A 26,728-nucleotide genomic window follows, 5' to 3' on the forward strand; every position below is an offset into this window, starting at 1 on the left:
CACCTCCCCGCAGTCCCCAGCCTCGCGGCTGGCGGGGAGAAAGCAGCGGGTTTCCCCTCGGGGCGGGAAGCGGCCTCCCCGAGGGCCGTCCCGGCGGGCAGGGAGGGAGGGAGAGTTGCGCACCAACGGTCGCCACAGCCCCTCACAGGCCCAACGGCGCCTCCGGCGCGCGCGGCGGGAGCTTCGTCTCCACAGGGCGCGCGGGGGGGGGCGGTGCCAAGGCGCGGCGCGRCTCTGATTGGCCGCAGCCTGCAGACAGAGGGGGCAGATGGCCAATCAAAGAGGGAGTCGCCATCTCCGAGCGTTTGGAGGCCCCGGGGAAGGGGGGGGGGGCGCGCGCCTGCTCGCGGGAGGGGGTGGCCGCCGCGGCCCGGCCCGCAGGGAGGAGCTGGGCGGCTCCTGGGCGAAGGAGCCGTCGGCGCCCGGCCGCCGGCCGCTGCCCCGCTGTGCCATGGAGGACGTGCTGCCCTCGGGCCTGCTGGAGATCTGCCTGCTGGTCGGAGTGCCCGGCGAGAGGGTGCGGGCGCTCCTGCAGGTGAGCCGAGGGGTCGGAGGGCGGGCTCGAACCCGCGGCCCCGGGAGCGCGGGAYCGGCCGTTGCCGCCGGCTGCGGCCGTTTAACGGCTCCCGGTTGCCTGCGCGGGGCGGTGGCCGCGCGCCCTGACGGGGGTTTAACCTGGGTCCGAGCCGGGTCAGCTCTGCCCCTCCTTACTTCAGTAAAACCGCTGGCTTGCCTTGTTGTTGCTGTGGTCTGACTGAGCAGAAACGCTTTAAAAGTTGGTTAAAACCCCTCCTTTGACAGGAGACCAACGATAGGGCGGGAATAACTTGGTAGAGACTTCAAGTAGAAACTTAAACTTTTTGTGAGGAGTTGAGCTTAGGTGAACACSAGCCTTATATAAGCCGAAGCAGCCAGCAAAATGCTTGAACGGTGYGTAGCCTTTCCTGGGTAATATCTCTTTGCCCATCCTCTGGTGGAGGTGAAAGCTAAAGAGAGGGGAGTAAAGCCTGGTGGCTTTTATCCTTAGGACAACAAAAAGGGTGAAATCCCTGTATCGAGACTGCCCTGGGAGTCATTACGTGCCCTGAATTTGGCAGAACCTGCTCAGTTCAGGTAAGGTAGAAGTCGATAGGTTGGCTTCTGTTTTGAACGACTGGTTTAATAATTTGTTTATAGTGAGCAGCGTCCCATGTGAATTAACAATTAAAGGCCTCTCCTTGACTTTATTAAAATGTGCAGAAGGTTTCGTTAGGGCTGTCCGTGCTGTCTGCCCGATGAGCTCTTGCTCCCACGGATCTCGCTTGTCTCGCTTGAACTTGAATTTGGTTGCGCGCTCCAAGGGCGTTCGATAAAAAGGTCTTTGTCAGACTTGTGGCTGTTCACTCACTTGGGAGCTTCCTAACTGACATTGGCTAACGAGTGATTCCATTTATGGAATGTCACTCACGTATATATTCAAATTAGGGAAGTAGTCGGGCCATAAAAGTCACCACCCACTTATTTTGAAATAGGCGTGTGTGTGTTCTTACGACATCTGCTTGAGAAGTAAACCTAAAATGGGCACTTTTTTTCTTTTCAATCGACTGTATACTGCTTTCATACTGTATACTCCAGATCTCACTGCTTCCAAAAAACCTGTTGAACCACAAATAGGAAATTGGCCCCCAAAGATGGAACCCTGTTCTGATCGCTCTACCTGTTTTGAATCCTCTCTTTGCTCTGGATAGCAAATGTAGTGTCAGAAACGAAAGTATTCTCCGAGCACGTTGAGTATTACTATAGTAACATCACTGCAAGCTGTTGCACCACAGAGATTTTAGTCACGGTCTTAGGGCAAGTTTGTAGATTTTTATACCACATCCTTTTCCTTCCCAGCACTAGTTACACAAGGAAATGGTGGCATGTGGTTTGTGTCCAATTTTGGCAAATGCAGAAAGAAGACACCTGATGATATTTACAGAGAACAGGGTAAAAATTTGAAAGTGCTTAAAATCTTGGTCATGAAAGTGTGTTGTGCATTTTAAATTTTATTGCAATATGGAACAGTGAAGTCAGCGGGAGCATGATATTTAAACCACTCCCAAAGTAGGAAAAGGTTTAGCTGACTGATCTGTTGCCAGTGTGGTTTCCGGGAACAGGAGCAAAAACACATATGGTTTTGCAGGGAAGCTCATGATACTGATCTTAAGTTTCCGTGCTGTCATTCGTTAATTGTCCTTATTGTCAAGATCATTGTCCCTGTAAGATTTCAATCTGAAGAGGTCAGACAGCTATTTTCAGCTAGAGAAGACGTTTTTAGTGTTGGGAGTGTGCATTTTGTCAGAATGGGATGTAAAATAACGAAGATTGTAGAGCCATCTTTGATAAGGCTTTTTTCCCCCAAGCTGGCCTCAGATAAGAAGCTGGGTTTTGACTTGGCAAGTGTTACATGCAAGTTATCTGCCATCCTCAGATCTCCTAATTGCTCCATCCCTGGGTTCTGTATCTACCRCAGGCGGTGGTGCAAATCTTGTCTCTTCCGACGTCTGTATCTTGTTTTCTGACCTGGCTAATTCTGTAATCCCTTAATCAATTTTTTGCCTTTTTCTGTAATGGTTCACTGGAAATGAGATGTCATGCAGTGCACAATAAACATGTTGTGATCAAACATTAGTGAGCAGTGTGCACTTGTGGCAGTGAAAGCTAACCGCATATTGGCCTGTGTTATCGGGAGTCTAGCTAGCAGATAAGGAAAGTGATTATACCCATTTGCTTAGCGCTCCTGAGGCACATTGGGAATACTGTCCCTGTTTTGGGCACCTTGATGCAGGAGARCTACTGATAAGCTGCAGGGAGACCAGAAGAAGGAGCCTAAGATATCTGATGGCTGGAGAACATGTTGGAAAAGGGGTGGACTGAGGGAACCTGGAGAAGAGAAAGCTAAGAGGAGATCTAACTGCAACTTTCATCGCTTAAAAGCGGGGTGGGAGATTACAGAGATGACAGACTCTTCTCAGAGGTTGAAGGGTGAAAAGTAACAGTCACAAGCTGCAGCAAGGGAAATTTTGATTGCATATAAGGAGAAAAGTTTTCATCCTGAGAGTGATTAAGCACTAGTGCAGGTTCCCCAGGGAGGCTCTTTAATTTCCTTCATAAGAGATTTTTGAAACTTGACTGGACGAGGCCCAGATCAACCTGATCTAACTTTGAAATTATCACTGCTTTGAGCAAAGGGTTGGACTAAAGAACTCCTGAGGTCCCTTCTAACCAAAGTTTTCTGAGACTTCGTAATATTCCCTGCCAAACTGTTCCTTAAAGAAGTAATTTCTTTCCTAACGTTCTAAATTTAGTTAACTTTTTTCAGTGACGGGGAGAAGAGAACAAGATCACGGATAACAACAAATAACTGAGCTCCGCTCCATTCTGTGGTTCCAGCACACTGCTTCTTGTTTGTGTCCAAAATAGTGTGGTCATTGTAACAAGCCTGTCTCCTATCTGTGTCCTGTACAGCACCATTGTCACAGGAGCATAATAAGTAAATAGTGTTGGAATATGATCACTGACTTTGGGGATCTTGCAAAATTACAGGGAAGAAAAGGCATTAGTGTTTATAAGGAAAGTATACTTCAAGGACATTTGATAGCAAAAAGCAACGGTTAGAAGAGAAGCCTTCCAAAATGAAGAAGTGACAGTAGAAGCAGAGAATATAAAATGTTCAAAGAATAGTAGAGACAAGTGAAGATTGTTCTCTTGTGGCTTGTCCACTATCCCTGAACTGAGAAGATTAAAAAGAAAAAAAAAGAAAAAAGAAAAAGACTACTTTGGCCATGGAAGTTAATATGAGCTGACTTGAATGCTGACAACTGGGTCACTGGGTCAGTGGCAGCGCTGGCAATGCCGTTCTGTGAAAAAGTTGGTGCTTAATGCTTCTGTTGTAGTCCAAGACATCAAGGACSTGCCCTTTTAGAGGCTGTTACACTGTGAGGCTGTTAAATCGCTGGCTATAATCCAGCACTTTGTAGCAAAGAGATGCCTTCAGTGCAAGTCAGGGATTGCCTTGTCGAAGCAACTTTGTATTAAACCCTCTGCAGGGCCGATCTGCCAAGTAAGTGCTACTATGCAAGGAGGTCTGTGTTTTTCTTACTTAACAGCCTCAGGGCTTAACCTTAATTCTTAATTTCCTTCTGAAATGTTTAGCAGCATGCTGTTTGAGAGTGATTATGCTGGATTTATCTCTGTTCCCAGTTTCTTCAGTTGAAACGGATGTCAGCTGCCAACTAAGGAAAACGATGCTTGAAGCTCTTAGTGCGTCAGGATATAGCATTGGGTTCCCCAAGCTGTAACATGCTTTTTTAAAGTTATTGTTATCTTTGGAATAACCCAATGGATACTTGTCTGAACGTTTATCTTTTCCACTAGTTCATCTTTTCTTTCTAGTTCAGACTTTGTGCGTTCTGTAAAAGAATATTTTTTCACTCTATTTTTTTAAAGTATTTTCTTTCAAGTACACTATTATAGATACAATAACTAATATATCATGAGGATAAGTATTCCTCCTTGCTTTTCCTATGATGTTCGAATGTGAGGAAAAGTACTGGTGGGCTCATCTACTAGGACAAATAAGCTGAGACTTTCTGTTCCAAAACTTTGATGGAAGAAGACTGGGCTTCAGTGAAGCAGTAGAGCTTTGTATGTTGTAGCTGCTTTAAAAAGTGGGGAAAAAGGCTAGCAGTGGTTCTCAAGGAATAACTTAAATGCAAATAATACTGTTGCATTATATCTAAAGGTGAAAGTAAGAAGTGAAATGTATGCTTCATCTATTCTGGAATCGGTTAGCAAAGACTGAACACACAGCAAAGCATTTTTAGCCACAGTGAGACTCGCCTTTCCTGTCTCCAAATATCCTTTGATTAAACGAAGCCTTTACTTGATTTTTTTTTTTTTGGCCAGTAGAATGAGTTAAAATTATGAAGAAGTATTTCAAAATGCAGCTACTTGCATCTGTCTCACTGTAAAGAATAAAATAAGCACTCCCAAGTCCATGGGAATCTCCTCTTCTGATTAATTCCTCCAAAGGTTTTTTTGAAGTGAAACAGCAAGGACTTTTAGCACAGTAATACTTTACAAAGCTGTGTATTATGGAATTTTGTAATTTCATACCTAATCTTGGGATATATGTTCTACTCTCCATCAGTACATGCAAAAATTTTCATGACCTGGTATTTTACAATGTCCTGTGTTTATTATAATTTTTTTTTTTTTTTCACGGACTTTCTTAATTGCCTTATGAAGTTAAAAGTTTGTCTTGTGAAAGTTGTTTTCCTGTAAAGCTTATTCTGAGTAAACATGTAGCTTTTCCGAAAATTGAACAAAGACGTATCTGGGGAGTTCAGCTTTCTCTGCTTGTTTTCATTTATTTGTTGCCAGGTTTCTCTTACTACCAGTTTTTATTTTAGATATAATTTATGCTTAATCCTAGTGCTTCAAAGAAGGAAGCATCTTATTTGCTATTTGTTAGTTTTATTATGCCAAAGGTGGACTACTGATATAGTGTGTTTTGAATGATGAAGAACATTTCTTTGCCTACTGAAAATGACAAGAGTATTCACATTGTATTAACGTATTTCAAACAAGAAATTAGAAGGAAACATGAAGAATTTAGGAAGGAGAAAAAACGCGTTAAAAATTCACAGTTCTAGGACTAGAGAGAAAACAGGAATAACAACAATTTAAAAAATTAGCAGGATGAGTGTCAACTTCATGTATTAACATATATATTTTGTTTTTATAGGGTACTCAGAGGAAACCCAAAAACCTCCCTCCCCTTGATCCAGAAGTTCTTTCTGTATTTGTGCCTCCATTTATCAGTAAAGATGATATTCAGGTGATTAATACAAGTAGTAACTTGAATAAAAGTAAACGTCGGTCTTTCCGAAAGAAGAAAGAGAGACCAAAGATTGAGAATGTGAAGAGTCTCCATGGGGACCAGAAAGCAGCTGATACTGAAGAAATTACAGTTCCAAAGGACATTGATCTTATTGGTTTGCCACAGCTATGCTTCCCAGGTACTGTGGAGTTCTCTCTTCTTACTGAGAACTGTTTTTTTAAATATAGATAGATAGATTAAGAAAAACAAAAAAAATCCAAAGCCCATCTGTTGTATTTTGCCATTTAAAGTGCAAAAATGTTAGGTAATACTTTTGCTTCTTCAGTAAAGTGTGGCTTACAACATTCATATAATAATTCTTAGATTAAATAGATTGTATATGTGCATTTGAGTCCCTTAAAATGAGACGTTTCTCTTGATATTCAGTGGAAATGTGCAATACTTGTCATGACTAATCATTTTTCAAGCGGCTGTCAGTATATATGTAGTTATAAAAAGTTTCTGCCTTAATTACAGGAGGACTTTATTTAGCTTCTGAATCAAAAGAGGACCACATTCATTTCCTGGTCTTCACAGATGTCTGCGGTAACAGAACATATGGTGTCGTTGCACAGTACTACCAGCCTATGCAAGTATGTTATTTGACTTATGCTTTTATTAAAACRTATTAAAAGATATAAAATAAAACACATTGAAAATAATGGCAAGTTTAATTTCTGAACTTAGTTAACAATTATGTTTTTATGCTAGTAGGAACAGAGAACAAATTGTACTTTATATCGGCACTCTTATTTAATGCAATGCTGTTCCAAAGTACTTGGGAACAACTGTTACGGATTTCAATTAGGAGTTTTGACTTAATTTTTTTAAGAGCAGACTTTGGCCTTTGGGCATGTTTTTAGTTCTAAGAATATTTGTGTGATGATTGTACCCTGTGTTCTTGGTAAGTGTCTTGTGCGCTAAAAAAAATTTTAATATATGTGTTGAAGTCTTGTAGGCTGAAATTTTTCTGAAGAGCTTAAGGGAGATAGGCATACAAATTCCCTTGAAATTTAGTGGGAATTGGGTATCATATCTCTTATGTTCTCCTGAAAATATTAGCCATAAATTCATGATTAACGTCAACACGTTAATCTGTAGTTTTCTTGTAGGATGGCTGTATTTCCTCAAATGGGCAGGAGCAGTGGGAATCCGTGCAGACTGGGAAAACGCTTGCCTGTTTTGTACCATTTGCCATTTGTGTTATATCCAGATATCCATATTTTAATGCCCTCAAGGACTGCCTGTCTTGGTAAGAATTGCTTTCCTCTGTGTTTCTGCTAGAAATAACTATGCAGGTTTTAGTACATGAATTTGCATTATGTGTGTGATAGCTGCATGATGGTAAAACTGGACTTAATTTTAAGTTAAGATGGCATGAGATGTGAGGCAAAGGAGAGGAGAAATGTCATGTGAATGGTACCTAGACGGTAAGAAAAAGTAAGTTATAAATATCAAGGAAAATTCATATGTTCTTCTTTCGAAGTGGATTAAAAGCTCCTTGCACCAGGGAGCCTGTCTTTATACATTTGGTTATTACTGGATAATCTGCATTTACAGACCTTCTGTTGTCCAAAGGCGAAAGAAGTTTTTTCACTGAATTCCAGACGAACTCTGTAGAGTTAAATTTGAGGTCAGATGGTTTGCTTTTGCAGGTGTTTTCTTCAGCAGGTAGTATTTTACATGTAAGCTCAAAGGTGCTAGGGTTTTGCATCAGAGCTGAACTCTTCCGATTTGTTTCTGCCTACTGTCCCTATGCTGAGCAGGTGAGCAAATAACAGCATTTTTTGGGGCTGTTTCTCAGGTTGTGAAGCTGCTTCTAAACTTCAGAGCTCAGGAGAGCTTCCTGGGCGCTGGCCGCGGGGGCGTAGCTAGCCCCTAGCCTGACTCTGTACCAGGATGAGGTCTGAGCACTCATTTCCCCACCCTGCGTACCTGTTCCTGGATCTGGCTGCAGCGCTCGCTGGCTCTCCCTGGTTTAGATGAGGAGAGCCCTGGAGGTGCACAGCAGCACCTTCCTACTGGCAGTTCAGAAGTTGCCTTTAAAAAAACTGTTATCAGAAACAAGTGACTGTTGACTGCTCTTAAGCAGGAGCAAACACACTGCTGGCGTTCATGCTGGTGCTACTCTGTCATTTTCAAAGCGTTAGGCAAGGGGTTTAATGTGGAAAACAGGCTTTGACGTGATGGAAACCAGCTATTTATGAATTTGTGCAAAATCAAGATCCTCAGTAAAATAAAAAGGAAATGTATGTCTCCCTTTCTCCCTTTTCTGGCCAGATCACTTTTTCTACTTTTCAAGTTTAAGTCAGCTACATCAGCCCTCGGTATTGCAGGAGCTGATTCATTGCTGCTTTTTTAAGTCTCAAATCTCCAGCAAGTGCTAATCTGTATGTGTAATTGTTAGAGCTGTATAGCTGAGCTACTGTGGGAGCAAAACCTTAAATCTTTATGCCTTATGGTACTTTGCCTTTTATATACAGTCTTTATAATAAGATTCATGCTTCTTTTATACTTGTGAACTTAATCTCTTTGGGGCCTACTGTGCGCTAGCTTTCCACTGGGAGGGAAATAGCATAGATTCAGCTTTATGGTTGTGGTGCTCATCAGTGGTTTATATAGTATATTCATAAGTGAGTCATTTCTCCTCCCAGTTCACAGATGTCTCACTTCAGAGAAGCGGGCAATTTGTGAACAGATTTTTAAACAGCCCACTAAGGGAGAGGAGGGAAAACGTTCAGGAAAAGCAAGGAAAATTCGAGAGGTTACAAAAACATTTCAGGGCGTCTCGTATTTGTTCAGAGCAGACAGGAACTAGCCTGAAAGAAATTTGGAGATGGAGTCAACTCTCCTGAGATGCAAACGTCTGCCTCAGGGTGGGTATTTTAAACATCATGATTAAGCATCTCTGCTTTGATCGTCCATAATAGGTTTCCGCATATACTCAAAACGTTAGCCCCTGAGCTAAATGCTGTGGATGGCTTTCCCCCTTAGGCTGAGTCTGTATTGGTTAATAAGGGGGGTTCAAATTTATCAGTAACCTGCCTGCTAAGTTCTAGGTGATTTATAAATATGTGACTAATTACAAAGGAGATCTGTACGGTAATAGCCTTCCATGTTAGTATTGTGTGTAGTCCTGGTTATATGACAGTGGAATTTGTTGTACAGGCGCACAGCTCTCCTCCGTCCATGTTAGCAGCTGTAACTGGATATGAGTTTAAAGACTTGATCAAAGTCTGTTTAACTGAAAGGAGTGGGGAGAATGAAGTGACAAAGCTGTTTTTGGTGTTCACGTTTCCTGCTCTACTGGAAAATCAACAGATAATGTTTCCATGTTGTTTTCTTCTGTATTTTTTTTAAAGTCATTATCACAATGTTTTTTTTCTTTGATATCATTTGATAGATAAGTTCAGAATGCCTGCCCTTATTTTTTTTTGTGTGTGTGAACACAGTATGTATTTTACTTTGCCAGAGTAAATTTAAGTGGGAGGAGAGGAAGGGGTGGAGAGGTAGCATTTTCCTTTGTTTGTTTTGGTTGCATTACTGCATTTTTTTTTTTCTTCCATGTGGCACAAAGCAATTAGCTAGTGGGATGTGCGGCTGCTCTGGGTGGAATATAAGCAACTATAATAAACAAGACCTCGGGGATGTCTTTTGAGCATAGTGCACCTTATAGTTGGTGATTTTTCACCTTTTTGTAACCTAACAAAATTTTAACATTGTCTTCCTGTAAACCAGAAAGGGTATTAGAGTTATTTTCATTTCAGAGGTCTTAGCTGTAATCAGAGGGCAGTGGATTATAAACTTAATTAAATAAATGTTCTAATGGAGAAAGAATATGCACTTAACAAACAATAACACTTTCAACAGAGGTCTTATATCCTTGGTATGCTTCAGTGATGTTTAAACTGATTTATTGTTCTGCAAGTCTGAGGATTCAAAGACACTAGGTGGTGGACTTGAAACCACCTATTGCTAGTGTGTAGCCCTTTCCTGGTGGGAGTTAGTGGGGAAAAATATTATTTATTATTGATACTATAGGCTGGATGTTGAAGCAGCATCTGAAGGGGTTCTGCTTCCACTCAGGATCCTTGTTGTAGCAAAAGATTTCATATTTCTCCAGAATTTTGCCATGCACAGCTTGTTTTCTCCAGGACCTGCAGTGAACAGGATTGCTCATAACTGGGGTAGTATTTGTATTCATTTAAGAGATTCATCCAAGGTATTTTATCATCCTGAGCATTCCCATTCCTAACCTTTTTCAAATGGCAGAGTATAGTAGAAATCACAACTGACAACTAACTGAGACAAAACTAAAATACAGAGGCTAGGTCAAACTATAAATCCCTTAAGGTGCCTCCAACCACAAAGGGAACTTTCAAACTTCTATCGTAATGATGAAGATCTTCATATTCTGTGTCATTAATTTTATAATTAATTGACATATTACTAATGTACAGTGCTTCCAAATGCAGAACAACTTGAACAGAGTGTGTATGTCTCTCTCCAAGTAAACAAGTATGAATCTAGACCATTTCACAACAGTGCCACTGCTGAATTACTCTACAGGATTATTTGAAAAGATTGGGTTTTAAATTGAGAGGTTTTGGCACTTTGCATAATTTCTTTTATTTATTTATTTATTTTTATTACCCCAATCTGTTACACTCCATGTAAAGTGAAATATTTCTGGCAGTAATCTGCTTTTGGAGGAACTGCCATCTCGGATGGGTGAATAGGCTCCACTAAAACAGTAAATCTTCCAGCCTGTGTGTTAGTCCTTTCAACTGCCTCGAGAAAAGGTGGAAGTGTGCAAATAGCTCACGGCACTGAGGCAGTGCAAAAGAACCATTCTTAGGTGTTCTCGCTTTCCGAAAAACCTTTCTGCGGACAGTTAGTAGAGGTAATGGAGAGTTCATAAACTCCTTAGCTCCCTGCTTTAATGTTTCACGCATTACTTCATTTATAACAGCAGACATTTGCAGTGCAGGGCTGTCAGCTGCTATTACGTTGCATTAATGGGCACAGYGTACTGATTAAGAAGCTCTTACTGTCCCTTCTGTACGTCTACTGCTTATTCAGTGTCAGGGTCAGGCTGTTTCTGTTGTAACAATTACTGGATGTGCTGATATGTTTTTTTCGTCTCAAAAAAACGAATAGGTCTGCTTATGTTGTTAGTAATGTATTAGATGTGGCAGCGTACTGAATTAAAATGTCTGCTTTTCTTTGAGAATTTTTAAACTATCCACTTTTGGGAAAATGTTTAATGGCATAACAGTCAGCCCAGGGCAGTCTGAATTTACTAAATGTTTACATCTCTCTAATCCATTAAAAAGCTCAGTAATATAAAGGCAAAATATTTTGATTCAGGAATTTAACTTCCGTACACAAATGTGATGTCCTGGATTCTTATATATCTCTTGATGTATTCAGCTGCTTTCTAGACCTCTTTTTTCCCCCAAGAGCAAATATTCTTCTTTAGGAAATCAGTAAAACTATGAACCAAAATAAAACCTCAAGGGCTATTATAACCTTATTAAACTCCTAATTTCTTTACATATAAATCTGCAAGCTTATATTTCTGTTGGTTTTTTTTAAAGAATATAAATATATAGATATTTCTTGCTGTAAACATGCATATGAGACTTATTGAATGAAACACTGAACCTTTCCAGCTACAGATGCTTAATTCCTTAATTGTTACATTTTACTAATGCTGTTGGACTTACCAGTTTACAGTCTTAATATCGTATATGTTTAAATGTTCATGAATTGGGCTGACATTTAATATAAACCTTTAGACCTTTGTGGCTTTGAAACAGCTAAGGTAATAGAGTCCAGAACAGAAATATTTGACAGGTTTGCACAACTGTATTTGTTCTTTGTGTGTGTAGGAATGATATCAAAGAGCAGTGTTCATGCAGGCCTGCAGGGCCTCATGCTGAGTATGCTTCTTGCTTTGCGTTCCTCTGCAGTTAAGTCCGTCTTTTATACCTACAACTTCTCTTTTCCTCTGACCCTTTTTGCCAAAACAGTTGCTTGGGTGATGGATGCTTTCATTCCAGAGCTGACGCCTGATGCAATGGAAGACCCCATGGTGCTGTGTTGCAGCTGTGGGTGCGTTGCTCTCAAAGCAACATCTGTAAGCCGCTTCGTCTAGCTACGTTCCACCTCTAGGTCTCTCTTGTCACCACGCGACCCAGTGTGCTAAATTCATCCTCTGATATGTGTGATATAGCTGTATTTTATGTGTGAAAGTAGAAGAAACTTGAAATGTGCTTCCAGCACAGCAGCATCATTAAAATTAAGTGGAGCCACTAAAGTATCTAATAAATTAGAAATTAATTAGCTGAGAATAATAACTTCATTGCTCCCAATAATCCTTTTAGTTCTAGGTTATCAGCAAAAAGTTCTGTTTGTGTGTTAGTATTTATAAATAATTTGCTATAATCTAATTTCAGCTTACTAGTGCAACTGCGACCTTTCAAGAATTTCGATGTTGATGAGCACATAAAAGAATTTGCAGCAAAGTTATTTTTAATACCCAGCCCTCCACCAGGACCACTCCACTTGGTAATTACCTTAACATTATGTATTGTAAAGTACTAGGATGCTGCTTTGTATAATTTAAAGAAAATTCTTCACTGTCGGAACAGAGCTGACCTGCTGGCATAAAATTGATGTCAATACCTATGCTCTGAAAATAAAGGCTGTGTGTTATTAGCAGATCAAATAATGATGTTCACAGCATGCAGGCTTGCACCTCGACATACCAATTGGTTCTACTGTTTAGTTTTTAGTATCCTGTTGGCAAGGATTCAGCTCATGCCAACTAGGTACTGTCTGCAGTAATGCTTGGACAAGTCCAGGGGATAACGTAATATAGCTTCTGGTCTCTGGAGGGGCAGCCCACATAATCTCTGCTTAAGGCAGCTGGAAGCTCCAGTCTATAATTCCTTTATCATAAGATTGGAAGCTTACCTTTTGCATGAACAGCGTACCATTGCCATCTCACTGAATATGCACGTATAAACCCCAGTATACTGCATAACTCTATTACTTGACTAAAATATGGGATGGGTGTATGTTTGGCCATGTGCCTGAGAAGTAGCATAGCCCCTGTGAAAGATAAGGGGCCAAAGAAATAAGCTACTGGAACAATGTGTATAGCTCTGGACTTGTTTTCTTCTCGTGTCTGAATGGTTTTGGGGAAGCAGAACAGCGGGTGGTGGATTAAACGTTGTGGTGTGTGTGTGTGGGTTGGCTGCTGCCAACCCGGAGACCTAGCTGAGAGGAGAAAGTCACGTAAAGGTTTGTATTCAGTGTAGAAGCTGAGATGTGTGGGCTATATTTCTTCTTTATAACCCTTCCCAAGCCATGGTAGGTGTTAGCCGAGTTGATGATTTCAGCGTGCTCTCTTTGGCCTGGCTGAAATGGCTTCTAGGGAAGCAGTGCTTCAGCTGTGCGCTTTCCTCTGCTGCTTTCCTTGACCCTGGAAAAGGTGTTAGAGGCAGAGAAAAAATAGCATAGCTGGAGAATTGTCTGACTGATTTGCTAAACCAGCTTCCAAGGGCTGAGATGACAGAACATGCAGGATCTGGCCCACAGAGATTTGAGCTGGAATATTTGAAATACTGAAAAAGCTCATTAGTTTTGGCTTTTTCTTTCTTAAGTACCAATGCAGAGTTCTTTTGTTCATACACTCGTTTCCATTTCTAGTATGATTTTATCAATACTTTGATTTCTCAGTTGTATCTATAGATACAAATCCCATTATTTTACTATGCTTATAACAAAGCAGCTTTTATAAGTCTGTTAAAAGAATATTTCATCATTTCTGTAGGCTTTATTAGCCAAACAACCTATGAGAATGAAAGGAAACAAAGTCCATGCTAATCTTTAGAACTAGTTCTAATGTCTTTTAATATTTCCCCTGTTTCTCTTCCAGTTTTCTGCAGTATGCAAATATCTGTCTTTTTGCTCTCAAGTAATCTGAATGTTTTGTGGTTGGAGCTAAAATTATGAATACAATGTGTTGTGGGAACACTTTCATTAAAGAAGTAAATGGAAAACATCTCTTATAACAGGTATTTAATATGAAACCGCTTCAAATAATAATTCCTTCACGAGAGGATCCAGACAGTCCAATTATTGACCTGGATCTTCATCTTCCGTTGCTGTGTTTCAAGCCAGAGCAGGTTCTGCAGGTAAAACCAGCTAACAAATACTTTAAAATGGGTTTGAGATTGACAGTACTGGTGATCTGTGATTTAAAAAAAAAAAAAAAAAAGTTATTGTAGTTACTCAAGAAACACTATAAACCCAGCAATTCAGAACAGTCTTAGTTCTGTATTCTAGAGATACTGTCAATAAAGTATATTTCTTATTAAGATATTTTGGTATGTATGGCCAGATTAGATTAAGGCATATTGGATTTGTTTCTCCTGTAGTGGTGTACCAACGGATGCTAAATTTCTTAAGCATACGTTTTAAAATATAAATGCCCAAGCTGATTGACAGATTTGATTTTGAATTCTCATAAAATGCAAGGTTAGAAGATTCATAAGATTTCTTTTCATGTGTGAGAGAGGGACTGAATCCCTGCTTAAAGGCAGACTTTAGCTTACCTGTTCAGATGCCATTGGGTCCCTCTACATCAGCGGAAAACAGTAGTTGTCTCCAGATAGCTTCCCGAATTGCTCTGTGCAGATACCTCTCTCCAACAGCGATATGAGGAATCTGACTGGCTGCTATCCTGAATTATTTGGCTGAGATGTCTAAAACCTAGATGGTCTTTGTGTTCGATATCAATCAGACGTTAGTTTGCTCGTATTCTTCATCTGGGTGCTGTAAAGGCCTAACACTGTGACAGAAAGAGGGGACGGTTCTTTCCAGCATTTCCAGCTAAATCCTGGCCTTGCTGATGTTGGGGGCAAAACTCTCAGTGACTTCGCCTGCCACTTAAATTTTCTCTCCATTTCTGCTTTCATCTCTGGAGAATTTTATAAGAATTCTCTAAGTGGACATTACTTTTGTTTATGAATATGTGAGGTAGTTATTAGCAGACAGAACTTGTGAGGCTGCGTTTCACTAGCAGATAAAATATTTGCGTGTATATTGTATTTTCTAGGTATAACTCTTTGTAAACATTTTTTTATTTTGTTGTTTCCAGATTATGACCTGTATTTTAACTGAGCAGAGAATTGTTTTCTTCTCTTCTGACTGGGCCCTGCTGACGCTCGTGGCTGAATGCTTTATGCTGTACCTTCATCCTCTTCAGTGGCAACACACTTTTGTGCCTATTCTCTCTCGTCAAATGCTGGATTTTGTAATGGCCCCGACATCTTTTCTTATGGGATGTCATACTGATCATTTTGAAGAAGTTAGCATGGTATGTCGTAGAGTATTACCACTCTTGCTGTTCAGTTTTAGCACGTCTGTGTGTCCCTTGCTTCTTTCAGGTGCACCTCAGAAATTTGTTTTTGTCGTTTGAGCCTGTAAGAAGTGAAGAAATTAAAACTAATGGAGCCATATTGATGTGACTGCTGGCTTTTCGGAAAAAGCTTATTGCTGTATCCCTTGGATTTCTTTTCTTTCCAGGATAATATATTCCTGAATTCTATGAGTTCAGGTTTCCTTCTGGGAAAACCCCTGCTTGCATGTAGTTTTTATATAAATAGCTTCCCCTCAAATCGGTGAGGTTACTTTTATTCAAAATGGTGTGTGGGATGAGTTAGGTGCCTTTTCCAGGCATGTGGTTAAGAACTGAGCATGAGTTTGGAAATGCTCCGTGTTGGTGCTGCTGTTTCTCATGATGGACTTGAGTATTCGACAAAAAGAAAAATAGCAGTGTAATGAATGTAATTTCAGAATTTATTCTGCGTTTTCCTTCTTTTCTTTCAGAATCTTAGTTAAATAAGCCTCTTCCAATGGGAAATAATATTTTGGTGTCTCAAAATGATAAAAAGTGTCTTGGCTTCACAGTTGAGCGGTTTACAAATATATTTTTTGAGGGTGGTCGCATAGGTTTCCTGCAAGTGTTGGAAACCAAACACAGAAAAGTTGTCTAAGTTTGTTATATTAATCCATCTGATTATATTGATCCATCTGATCTGACTCTAAGCCAAATTGTAACTGGTCAGTCTGTTCAGTTATTCATTATCATGAATAAGTACAGATTAATCTTCTTTGATATCACTTGAAGATTTTTTTTTATACACTGTGTTACAGTCTGAACTTTTAAAATTGCAAACTGAGAGATCAATGCGGAATTTACCTCCATGTGACCTTTCCTGCATTAATATGTGCTCTCATGTTTGAGGCTGTAATGTATAATCCTTCCCGCTCCACCTCACCCCTTAGAATAAGAACAGAAGTAAAGGCTGAATGGAGACAGCTTTTAGGGAGTTTCTTTGCAATAATTTTCAGATGATTTTGTATATATCTTCATATGTATTCCTTTTCAAGGAAGGGCTTAGAGATTTAGTATTAATTTAATTCTACACAGAGAGCGTATTAGGTTACCAAATGTTTGTGTACTGACCTTAATATCTGTTAAATTAACGACATTTATTTTTCTTGAAAATCATTGTTTAGTTATCAATATAATCTTGTAGTTCAATTCTGTTCTAGTTTATCTTCCTCCTGGAATAATTCATTGCCTCAGGAGTATGTAAAGAAGAAATAGATGCTTTTATAATAGAAATATATTTTTAATTATTCAATTTTTATCCATTACAAGGAGGCTGAAGATTTAATTCTAATCAATATTGATAATGGGGATATTACACATTCAAAAACACYTGAAGAGGAGCCTGAAATTCCAGATGTTCCAGCACAAGCAGCAGAAACTTTCATAAAAAGGTAAAAAGAAGCTGCAGCTGTGTTTATCATAGTTGCATATCTTAGTCCCTCTTTGTAAGTTTTTTATTTTGTATTATTCATCATTATTATTTCATTCATATAGAAAACACTACATCTGATGACAAATTAAAGATTGCATTTAATTAATATACAGGAAACTTTAATCATAACCCTATTATTCTGTAATACCCATAATGCTGCTTTCTTTTTGGTTACAGATACAGATTTTTCTCTGAACTTTGCTGTTCTTTTTTACTGAAAACTGAATGCACCATGATCTATGTGTACTAGTGAGATTCCAAGAACCTTGTTAGTTTTGTCAACATTTGTAAATTGCTTTTTGTACTTTCTCTAGCTGAAAGGTGTGTGAGATCTTTAAGATTTTTTCTTTAAAAGACATGACAAGAAAACAAATGGTGTTAGCATGTAACTTGATGATTTTCTTCTTTTTTGTGTAGAGTGGAGAGTCTTCAGCTGCATTATGATCTGGAGCTCTGCCATCTCGGTGCCAGCACAGATCTTGGCGAACTCCAGATGCGTAGAAGGGCTTGGCAGCAGAAACTGAACAGTGAGGTTCAGCAAACTGCTTTGCAGTTAATTGTTAATATCTTCAGGTAAGGGGGTACAGTGTTTTTTTATTACGTGAACACATGGTACTTGTTAAGATGGACACTTCCACTGTCACTGAAAATACTCTTATTTTGTCTTACTTTATAGATATTTTGTAAATCTCTTAAGTTTCGTGAGGGAATACGAGAAGGAGGTCCTGCTAGCCTGCCAGAATATCAATAACTAATGTATTCAGGTGCATATCATTGCCAGGACATCTTCGCTTAATCCATTCTAGTTTTGAACTTAGGTATCTCTTATATGAAGATTCCAGGAAGGGAAGTGCAGCCCTCGTATCTTGACAAGAGTTTAAGACTCAGTATGTGTATTTATTTGTGTCTCGTAGATACTGTCTTGGTCACTTGTGCTAGAGAAAAATGAATTCAAACTGAGACAGGGGAGAAGATCCTGACAGCAGGATCAGGAGATCAGAAGACCAGGGCATATTTTGGCTAATTGAACAAATGCTGAGAAGGGATGAGGTATTTGCAGATCACAACCATATGAGAATGAACACGAAGGAGGGAGAAGAGCTGTTTAAGCCCAAGGACAGTGTTGGCCCAAGAACAGTTGGGTATTGACTGTGGTTGTGGGGTGACATTTTAGCAATGGTGTGGGGTATAGATTAAATAGCTTTTAAGATTAAATTCTATAAAATTGAAAATCAAATAGTATAATAATGGGGAACCAGATTCAATGACCCAACTACCAATTTTACTCTTATCTTTGTAATGATTATTGTCAATAGTCATGTGAGTGAGTCCAGTGCCTTGTAGAGCTGCACCGCTGTGAGGACGGTGAAAAAGGGATATTTTGCACTTAGGAGAAATGGATTCAATTGTCCTAGCCGGCAGACACTGCTGAGAGGCTTGCTGCTTCTTCGTGACTCTGCTCTCATATCCCCACCTTGTGATCTGGTGACTGATCTCTGTAGTTAACCGGGGTGGTTGTTGCTATCAGTCAGGTGCCATGAAGCTGCTGTGAAAGGCATTAAAAAAGGGAGGAAGAGGAGGGGTGAGAAAAAAGAAGAGTAAATAAGTGATTTTAAGCGTGTCGTACTCCATGCTTAGATAAGGAATTGATAGCAGCCTAAAAAATTAAATTCAGCACTTTGGCAACAACAAAAAAAAAAGAACGTGCAGTTTGCTTTGATTTTCTTGTCAGTATGAGTATCTGTCATAAATCTGTGCTCCAGAAACTTTTCATAATTTATGCTTAACATTTCTGATAAATTCTAATTTGGTTCCATGTATTGTCTTTATTAACACAATATTGTAGATTTGTGCAAGAACAAGTTCTGTTTTGCTAGAACATTACTCAAGTACTATTGTAACCAAAGCTGCCCCCACCCTCCTCCCTCTGGAAAAAGGTCCAGCTGCACTAATTTTCCTGGTTCTTAATCTAACCTAATGTATTGATACCCATAGTGGGCTTCATCTTATCAGAGCCCTGGCTGCAAATCCTGCTTTAACGTGCTTGTATTGGGTGAGGGAATGGTAGTGTGGCAGGTGATTCTTTCAAAAAAGTGCAGAAAAAGGATCGGTTTGCACGTACTTCATTTCTTTTTGCATAGATATTAACACTCTCAGCCATGAGAACGAAACTGCCTACCTGCCATGCCTGAGGGATCTGATTGTACGGCTGGTGGTCTGCAAATAGCTGTGCAGACGCACGTCCCCAGCTACCTCTCCTGGCCTCTGGCTGGAGATGATGCTCCCTTTGGATCAGCTGCTGAACTGCTCACCTGGATGCTCCCCAAGACTTTCAGTCTGAATGTGCTGGGTAATTTAAATAGTCAGAATAGCAGGTCTTTGCAAACCTGCTCTCTTTCACCGAATTGGCTCGGGGAGAGTTCGTACACGTAGCTGGGACCTTGGGGAGGGCAATAACTGCTGAGCGTGGAGGAAATGGCAGACTACACAGCTGGATCTGGAAAATGAAACCTATTCACAACCTGATGTGCTGCTGCTGTGGGATTTGGTGGATTTCTGTGTTTGGCAACAATATGTTTCAGATAAAGATGAGCAGAAATGAGTTTTGCTGCTAACAGCTTGAACCCTTTAACGCACTAAACACTTGGCTGCAAAAAATGAACAGATGCTTTGCTCTCTAAGAGATAATAACATGTTTTGCAAAAGGGATGGTTCTTTTCTCGCTTTCTTTCTCCTTTCCTTCAAACTTTCTCTTTTTGTTCTTTTTTTCAGCATTGTCTCTTCTATCTTCTAACGCTATATCTACCAGAGTCCAGGAGTGAAGGAAAGTAAATCTCTGTTGATGCAATTGTGCTGCCAGTTGCTACTGTCTTCAGTGAAGCGTTGTAGTATTTTTGTGTGCCGAGGTTCCATGTTTAAAACAAACCCGTGCTAAATTATGTAGAATTATATGCTTGTACTAGCTACCATTTCTTCTGAACCCATATGGCTTGATAAACTGTTATGGGCTTATATCTCTGATTTGTGAAAGACAAGTGCTGCGTAGGACTTCTGTTGGGTCTCTGCATAGGTATGAGCTTCCCCTGTTGTGCTTACATTCAAACTTTAACTCACCAAATTAGTTTCTTCATTCATATGTTTTCAGGGGAATCATTTTTTCTTCAATATCTAGTATGAACAGGTGAAATAACATGCAATAAATAAGAGGAACCCTAATTTTAGCTGCTGGCATGCCTCTAGGTTAAATAACTTCTCATTTCTTACTCACCGACTTGGGTTCAGAGAACAGCTTTTTCTCTGACAAATTCCCTTTTCCTGTTCCTGAAACAATTTGTTTTGGCTCATCTCTAGGACACAAAAGTTGCTGATGATACCTGGTTTTCCAGGGGTGGTGTCAGGCCACTGCTGCCCAACATATATAAAATAYGCTTCAGGTTTCTATCTCACTTTCTCTTTTATTCCAATAATTCATTTTCTTTATTTTAACATGACCACCAGTTATTGCTGGCTTTATGAGCAGAGTTTGACAGGGCAGCAAGAAATGCCGTACTTTGTAATATTTTGCATGGACATTAGAGATGCAATCTAATGGGGCAACGGGAGGCCAGATCACATCTTTCAAACTGCCTATGTGGACAGGTACATTTGTCTTCATAGTGCCCCAAATGGATTGTATGTGATTCAGGAATTGTGTATGTAGATATAATTCCAGGACTGGAGTCTAAATCCTGACTTTAATATATAGATTCTCCTCCRTGAAGTTGATCCCAGAGCCTCTAAGTGAATTTGCCGACTGGAAATGGCAGTGGCAGCAGGTAKCCTGTCTCAGTTCTCTTTATAAGTGTCTCCATTCTTCTTCTGTGATTCAGTAACTCGGGCTTGTTCAGAAAACTAAGTTTGCCTTCTGATATGGCATCGTGTTTCTAGTAGTGCCAGTGGGCTGCTGCTGCAGAAGTGCAACTTGCTTATAAATCTCCCAACATACTTACTTACTTATTTATTTTTGTCTCCAGGGAAGTAAAAGACCATCTAAATTATGAACACAGAGTGTTTAATAGTGAAGAATTTCTGAAAACAAGGGCGATGGGAGACCAGCCATTTTACAAAAAGGTAAATTCAGTGTTAAATATGTTTTGATTCTCTATTAAATCTGTATTTTAAGGATTAATGCTAAAAATTAATGGAATGGTCATGATTTGGTCTGTGTAGCGTTACTGAACTACCAGCTTTCAAAAAATGCCTTACCAAATTTATTTTGTTTACTGTAAACAGAGAAAATATTAGAGAGTGTTTTGGAGAGCGAGATACTAAGTAATTTCAGAGCAAATGAAATGTAATTCGTCATGGGTGAAATTAACCTGTGGCAGATGGTCAGTAAAGCTACATCTAAACTGTATTTTAAACGCAGGCACCTGTCCAAACTGTTTGGACAGAGGCCCACGCGCAGACGTGAGTTTTCCTCAAGCCTGTGAGCGCAGCCAGAGAGAGCTTGAATGACACAAATCTAAATACCTGCTTTATCTGCAGCCTGAGCACCAGGGCTTGGAGTCGATAATGCCCGTTTGGCTCCAGGCCACGAGCCGGTTTCCGGTGACGCAYGCAGCGAAAGCTTGCTGCTGGTGTTGAGCACGTGAGTTGGCCCGTGTCAGGTGATAGGGAGTAGGGGCTGTCAGGCCCCTGGTATCCTTTGGGCTTGCAGCGGGACCGAGGACATGCTGTGGTTTAGCTGACCTGTGCTTTACYGGCTAATACAACTGCAGCCTACCTGTCTGCTCCTTATGTCCCACCAAAGCCTCCAAAATAATACTTGATCAGTGCGTAGCCTCAAGCCAGGCCCAGGAGGCCAATTTGTAGTGCCGTAGGCTAAAGGACACCCTGAAATCCCCACTTAGCTCGCTYTTAGCCCTCCTACCAACTCTGCTTATTAGGTATTTATCTGAGCTTAAAAATCTGTAGGTGTGTGGAGTTCTTCTTCACCAGCCTTGAGTCCCTCTTGCTCCTGCAAGGTCAGCTTAATCCTTCTGTTTGCCTTAGCCTGATCTGGGTCCTCTGCTGAAGCTCCCCAAGGACTCGATTTTTGCCCAACGTACGCAATGAGCTSTGTTTTTACAGAAGATGGAGGTCTGTTTTCCTTAGAAACACTGACAGTGCTGGTGCACGTATCCACGTATTATGTAACAGCTTTGTACGTGCTAAGGAAATGAGGGGGTGGGTTTGATTTCCTCGTTAAACGGAGAGCGTCCTGGTCACCAGGCCGTAGGACTTGGAGCGATTTTCTATTCCTTTGGTTTAAGGCTGTGTCGCTGAGCCTCAGAGGTTGGAGATCCTGGGGGGGAAAGGAAAGGGAGGGAGAGCAGAAGAAGGACAGGAACAGGAGAAGGAAGAGAGATAAAGAACATACGGATTCCTATGCGAGCATCTTGCATTAGGGTGCTTTGCCCAGAAGTGGGGAGGTTGAGATTTTTGAGTTGAGACTGTGATTTTTACATTAAACTGCTTACACCTAATGAAATAAATATTTATATTTGATGAATTATTACTGTTGTGTATGTGAGAAACAGAATCCATATGTTTTAAGGCTTTGTTGTGTCTAGTCACTTATAACATGTTGGGAGAATTCTGTTGTGACACTGCAAACCAAAATCCAAGAGTATGAACTCTGGGTTTTTTTAAATATCAAAGCTAATAACCAAATAAAAAGCATACCTTATTATATAAAAAATAATTGTTTGGAGGACTTATACCTAGAATTGGGAGGGTCTGTGGGTCAGTATCTAGTTTCTGAAGGGACATGGCATTTTCCACAGTTCCTTGCGCCCTTTGATCCAATTTACACAGTTGTTTTGAACAGATACTTTATTAAGTAGGTTCCTGTTCTGACCTATGGTAAGACATTTTTTGTGTTATTGTTTAGGCTTATCAAAAGCAAAACAATAGAATTGTATCCTCTTCGCTTTGTTTGTTTGTTTGGTGATACTATAGTTTGTTTGACAACGTGTGGGTCAAAGCAGAAGCTTAAAAAGGAATGTAAGAAAGTTCACGTGCCGTTTTAGATTTGGTCTTAATCGTGTTCCATGAATATTTACAAAAATTATGGAAGTTTCCTTTGCAATTAGTATTTGGCAATGGGGTCCCTAGAGTCACTGTTTGCAGCTGGCAAAGAGATTTGTTCATTAACACCAATAGGCTGTGGTCGATAACAGACTTTATATTTCCTGCTTCAAAACCTTTTCTTATCACATGTGTGAACATCCGTCTAAAGGAGATGCCAGGATTGGAAGAAAAGATCAGAAAGACATCTTCTCATTTTACTTAAGCAGGTGCCTAGGAACTTTGCAGAGTTTCCTGCAATTCAAACGTTAACGTATTACCGATTTCTTGATATGAAATAATGTTTATTGGATAAGGCTTGTAACACTAACAAACTTTCCTAAAACAAACAAATGAAAAGGAAAAAAAAAGCCTATTAATATGTCCTCAGGTCAGAAATTCATCAATGTTCTGACAGGGATTTCTGTAGAATAGAAATAATATTTTCAGTATCARTTTCCATGACTGTAAATGAAACGGTGTAAACTTTAAGACTTAAAGCTTAAAGTAGACATACACATTTATGAAAAGCTTTGGGCAGTCGACTTGCTGAAATACTAAATAACCTAGTGGTAGGCTAGCTTTAAAGTAAATCTAACAAGATATGGAGCAGTTACTAAYGGTGTCTAGGATCATATTAAAGGAACTCGGAAACCATTAGAAAGGACTATTTTTCAGTTCCTGCAGCTTGTCATCTCCCTTGCGTACAACATCCAACAGAGGATGCCATCTACAGGGGAAATACTTAAAAGCAGGAATCTCTGTGCTTTGGTAGATGCCATTTTATGGAATACATTGCAAATGGATAGATAAGGTGCATCCTCAGTAAGACTGGCCCATGCATTGGTGAAATGTTTCCATTCATTTCAGAGTAAAAAGATTACTTATGAATCTTCCTCGTTTGCATTTTTAAAACATAATAGTGATTCACTGATGTCTGATCAACGTAAAGGATTTTTTTTCTTTTTGGCCTGTGCTAAACTCCAAGGCTAACGAGGGTAATTTAGGCAAGCTTCTGGGGTATAGCATTAATAAAAAATCATTTTTCATAGTTAGATTCAAATATACGACTGTCTTTCTGTTAGTAAGTTTGTAAAGGCTGGACGTTGCATAAACATGAAGACAGGTGACTTATTTTAACACTGTTTTCTCCTAATGAGACTTGCATTTCCTTTTCTGAATAGAGGAATTTGCTGAATTGTTTCATTATCAAATAGCACTAAGAGGCCTTTGCTAAAAATGTTTATATAATATACACGTTATATTGCCCCAGATCCTAGCTTTCAACTTGTTTTAATTTGAAATGGTGGGAGAGGGTGGCTTTTTTTTTTTTTTTTTTTTTAATCTCGGCATTTCTTTTGGTTTCCTCAATCCTAAGAGTAGCAATTTGACCTTTCAGAAATTATTTCTGGGTGACACCAAGATAATTACATTAGCAGGAATTATTTTGGGGGTTACTGTGGGGGGGAAAAAAGTGATTTGCTTGTCTTTTCAGTTTTGTGGCATAATGTGTTAGTCTGAAAGTACCGCAGACGTCTTATTCCAAACCATAGAGAACATTAGCATTGCTCAGTTATAGGCAGAAAACGTAAAGTTCAGGAGCTAAAACTCTGTTTTACTCAGTAGCTCTTATTTTTGGTTTTTTTTGGAAGGCAGTTAAGAGATCACTGTTTGTCATTAAGCAAATATCATAAAATTACAGAGTGGGAATGGTGGCTGAGTTAGTGCTTCTGTTGTTGAAGTTTTCAAATATTTTGATTTTTGTGATTACTAAACTCAGCCTTCTCAGCTTTGCATAGGTAAAGATAATAAAAATGAGGAAAATGTGCTAATAAAAATATCACTTGTAAACGATTGACAATTAACTTCAGTTTATGTCTCACAGGTTTTAGAGACCTACATGTTTCACTCTTTTCTTAAAGCTCGTCTGAACAGAAAGATGGATGCTTTTGCTCGACTTGAGCTAAGTACCCAGTCTGAAGAGGATAGGTAAAGATTTTTCACTTCTTATTCTGGTTTTGAATAATCTTCCATTATTTTAATAAACTAAATAAAACTCCTTTTGACTCCAGTGCTAGGAGATCAGGTCAGCTGTGAATAAAATTATGACTTTTTGATAGGTCATTCATTAAGCTACTGTAAAAGGGTGATATCAACATGTCCAGCCGTGGCTGTAAAATCATGTAAATTGTAAGTTGATGCTATAATACAAAAAAACCCAAGTAGTAATGTAGTATGTGTGTATACTGAATTTTAGTATAAAGTGTTATATAACTAGCTACATAATTTTTAATTCTTTTCCTCAGATTAAATGTGATGTTTAATAGCCCAAGAAGACTGACAGTGGAGAAAATGGCTTCTAAACGATTTAATCCACAGTACGTGATTAGCAGGCGGATGGTAATCAGTATGCCTAATCTGCAAGATATCCAGCTGCCAGAAGGCCCTACTAGGATTTCCTCGCTTCGGAGACTAGAAACGGGCCGCGGTAAGGGAAGAACGTGTTTAACAAATAGAGAGACTTTTCTGTTGATATCATGGGTGACATCACTGAATGATTTCCCACAGAAACAGTGTCAGATGAGGGAAAGAGATGGTGAGCTGGGGCATTGTGAGCTGGGGCATTTTGAGCTGGGCCTGTCTGTGCTTCTCCTGGCATGTTTTAAGCCAGTCTGAAGTCTGCTGTTAAGTTTTGGGGTGCTACAAGAGCCTGAACGCTCACGGGAGGCCTCGCACTGCAGAATTGCTTCCTGAGTCAGTAATCACGTTTAATCCTTTCCCACTTTAAAGCCAGTGCAGAATTGGACGTGAACATAGGCTAAGGCTAATCACTGTTTAACAAAGCAAGTCCTACAGAAGTCAAGGGTGTGCGTAGTACTTTTGAGAATTGGTGTTATCAGAATAGGGAATATTTTGATAAGGACAATCGGCATAGGAATATGTTTCTGTCCCTAGCACAACTGTAATCTTGAATGTCATGCGTTGTAATTGCATATTGCTATCTTGGGGGGTTCTTTTGCTTGTTTATAATATTGATGCTTGTGAAGATACTCACTGCTTACACTAATCRATATATTCTTTTCGTTTTTAGCTGTGAAAATGCCCTCCAAATCAGTTACTACATTCAAAATCCCAGAAATTCACTTTCCTCTGGTATGCCAGTGTGTCCAATCCTACTATGCAGACTTCTTCAACCATCTCAGCAAAGCTATAAATACCTTACCACCTGATAACTCAGCACTGCTGGCAAGGTACTTCTACCTCCGGGGACTTATTAGCTTGATGCAAGGCAAACTGCTAAATGCACTTTCCGACTTTCAGAATCTAGATAAAACAGATTTAAGAATTTTCCCTACTGATCTTGTAAGAAAAATTGTGGAAACCATGCCACCTTCTGAACGTTCTCAAGCGGACCGCAAACCTGAGCTGAAGAAGCTGATAAGTCGCGTGATGGAAAAACAAAGAGAAATTATGAAAATAGATGACCACGTAAAAAAATTTGAATTGCCAAAAACGCACATGCAATTGGAAGATTTTGTGAAGCGCATCCAGGAATCTGGGATTGTCAAAGATATAGACACTATACATAGGTTATTTGATGCCTTAACAGTAGGTGAGTGGAAAATGTATTTTTAATGAACATCTACGCTGGTGCAAAGACAATTTTGAACTTTTGCAGAGAAAGGATTTAATCTATACATGAATTATTGGACCTGTGTCCACAATAAGCACAAGGAATCTGCTTACACACAGGCACACAATTCAGCTTTTTAGGTTGTGTGTGGGGGGGTGGTTTTGCAATCTGATGGTGTGCAATTCTGTTTTGGCT

The 26,728-nt window shown here is 39.8% G+C and overlaps 1 protein-coding gene across 2 annotated transcripts in view; it reads left to right on the forward strand.

Moving 5' to 3' along the window:
• The first annotated feature begins 356 nt into the window (after positions 1–356).
• The window catches only part of DENND3 (DENN domain containing 3), a 40,710-nt gene continuing 14,338 nt past the window's right edge, over positions 357–26,728 (forward strand). For both annotated transcript variants that reach the window (XR_003252295.1, XM_026058517.1), the window contains exons 1-13: positions 357–535; positions 5,771–6,044; positions 6,383–6,498; positions 7,018–7,157; positions 12,367–12,478; positions 13,993–14,112; positions 15,078–15,296; positions 16,647–16,768; positions 17,227–17,382; positions 20,823–20,919; positions 24,785–24,888; positions 25,206–25,387; positions 25,991–26,512. Coding sequence is in view for 1 of the 2 variants with exons in the window: in XM_026058517.1 (XP_025914302.1) it covers positions 452–535; positions 5,771–6,044; positions 6,383–6,498; positions 7,018–7,157; positions 12,367–12,478; positions 13,993–14,112; positions 15,078–15,296; positions 16,647–16,768; positions 17,227–17,382; positions 20,823–20,919; positions 24,785–24,888; positions 25,206–25,387; positions 25,991–26,512 (2,248 nt within the window). In the remaining variant the exon portion in view is untranslated. The remainder of the gene's footprint in view (positions 536–5,770; positions 6,045–6,382; positions 6,499–7,017; positions 7,158–12,366; positions 12,479–13,992; positions 14,113–15,077; positions 15,297–16,646; positions 16,769–17,226; positions 17,383–20,822; positions 20,920–24,784; positions 24,889–25,205; positions 25,388–25,990; positions 26,513–26,728) is intronic.

This window comes from Apteryx rowi, unplaced genomic scaffold, assembly GCF_003343035.1.
Source record: "Apteryx rowi isolate R43461 unplaced genomic scaffold, aptRow1 scaffold_148, whole genome shotgun sequence".
Classification (NCBI taxonomy): domain Eukaryota; kingdom Metazoa; phylum Chordata; class Aves; order Apterygiformes; family Apterygidae; genus Apteryx; species Apteryx rowi.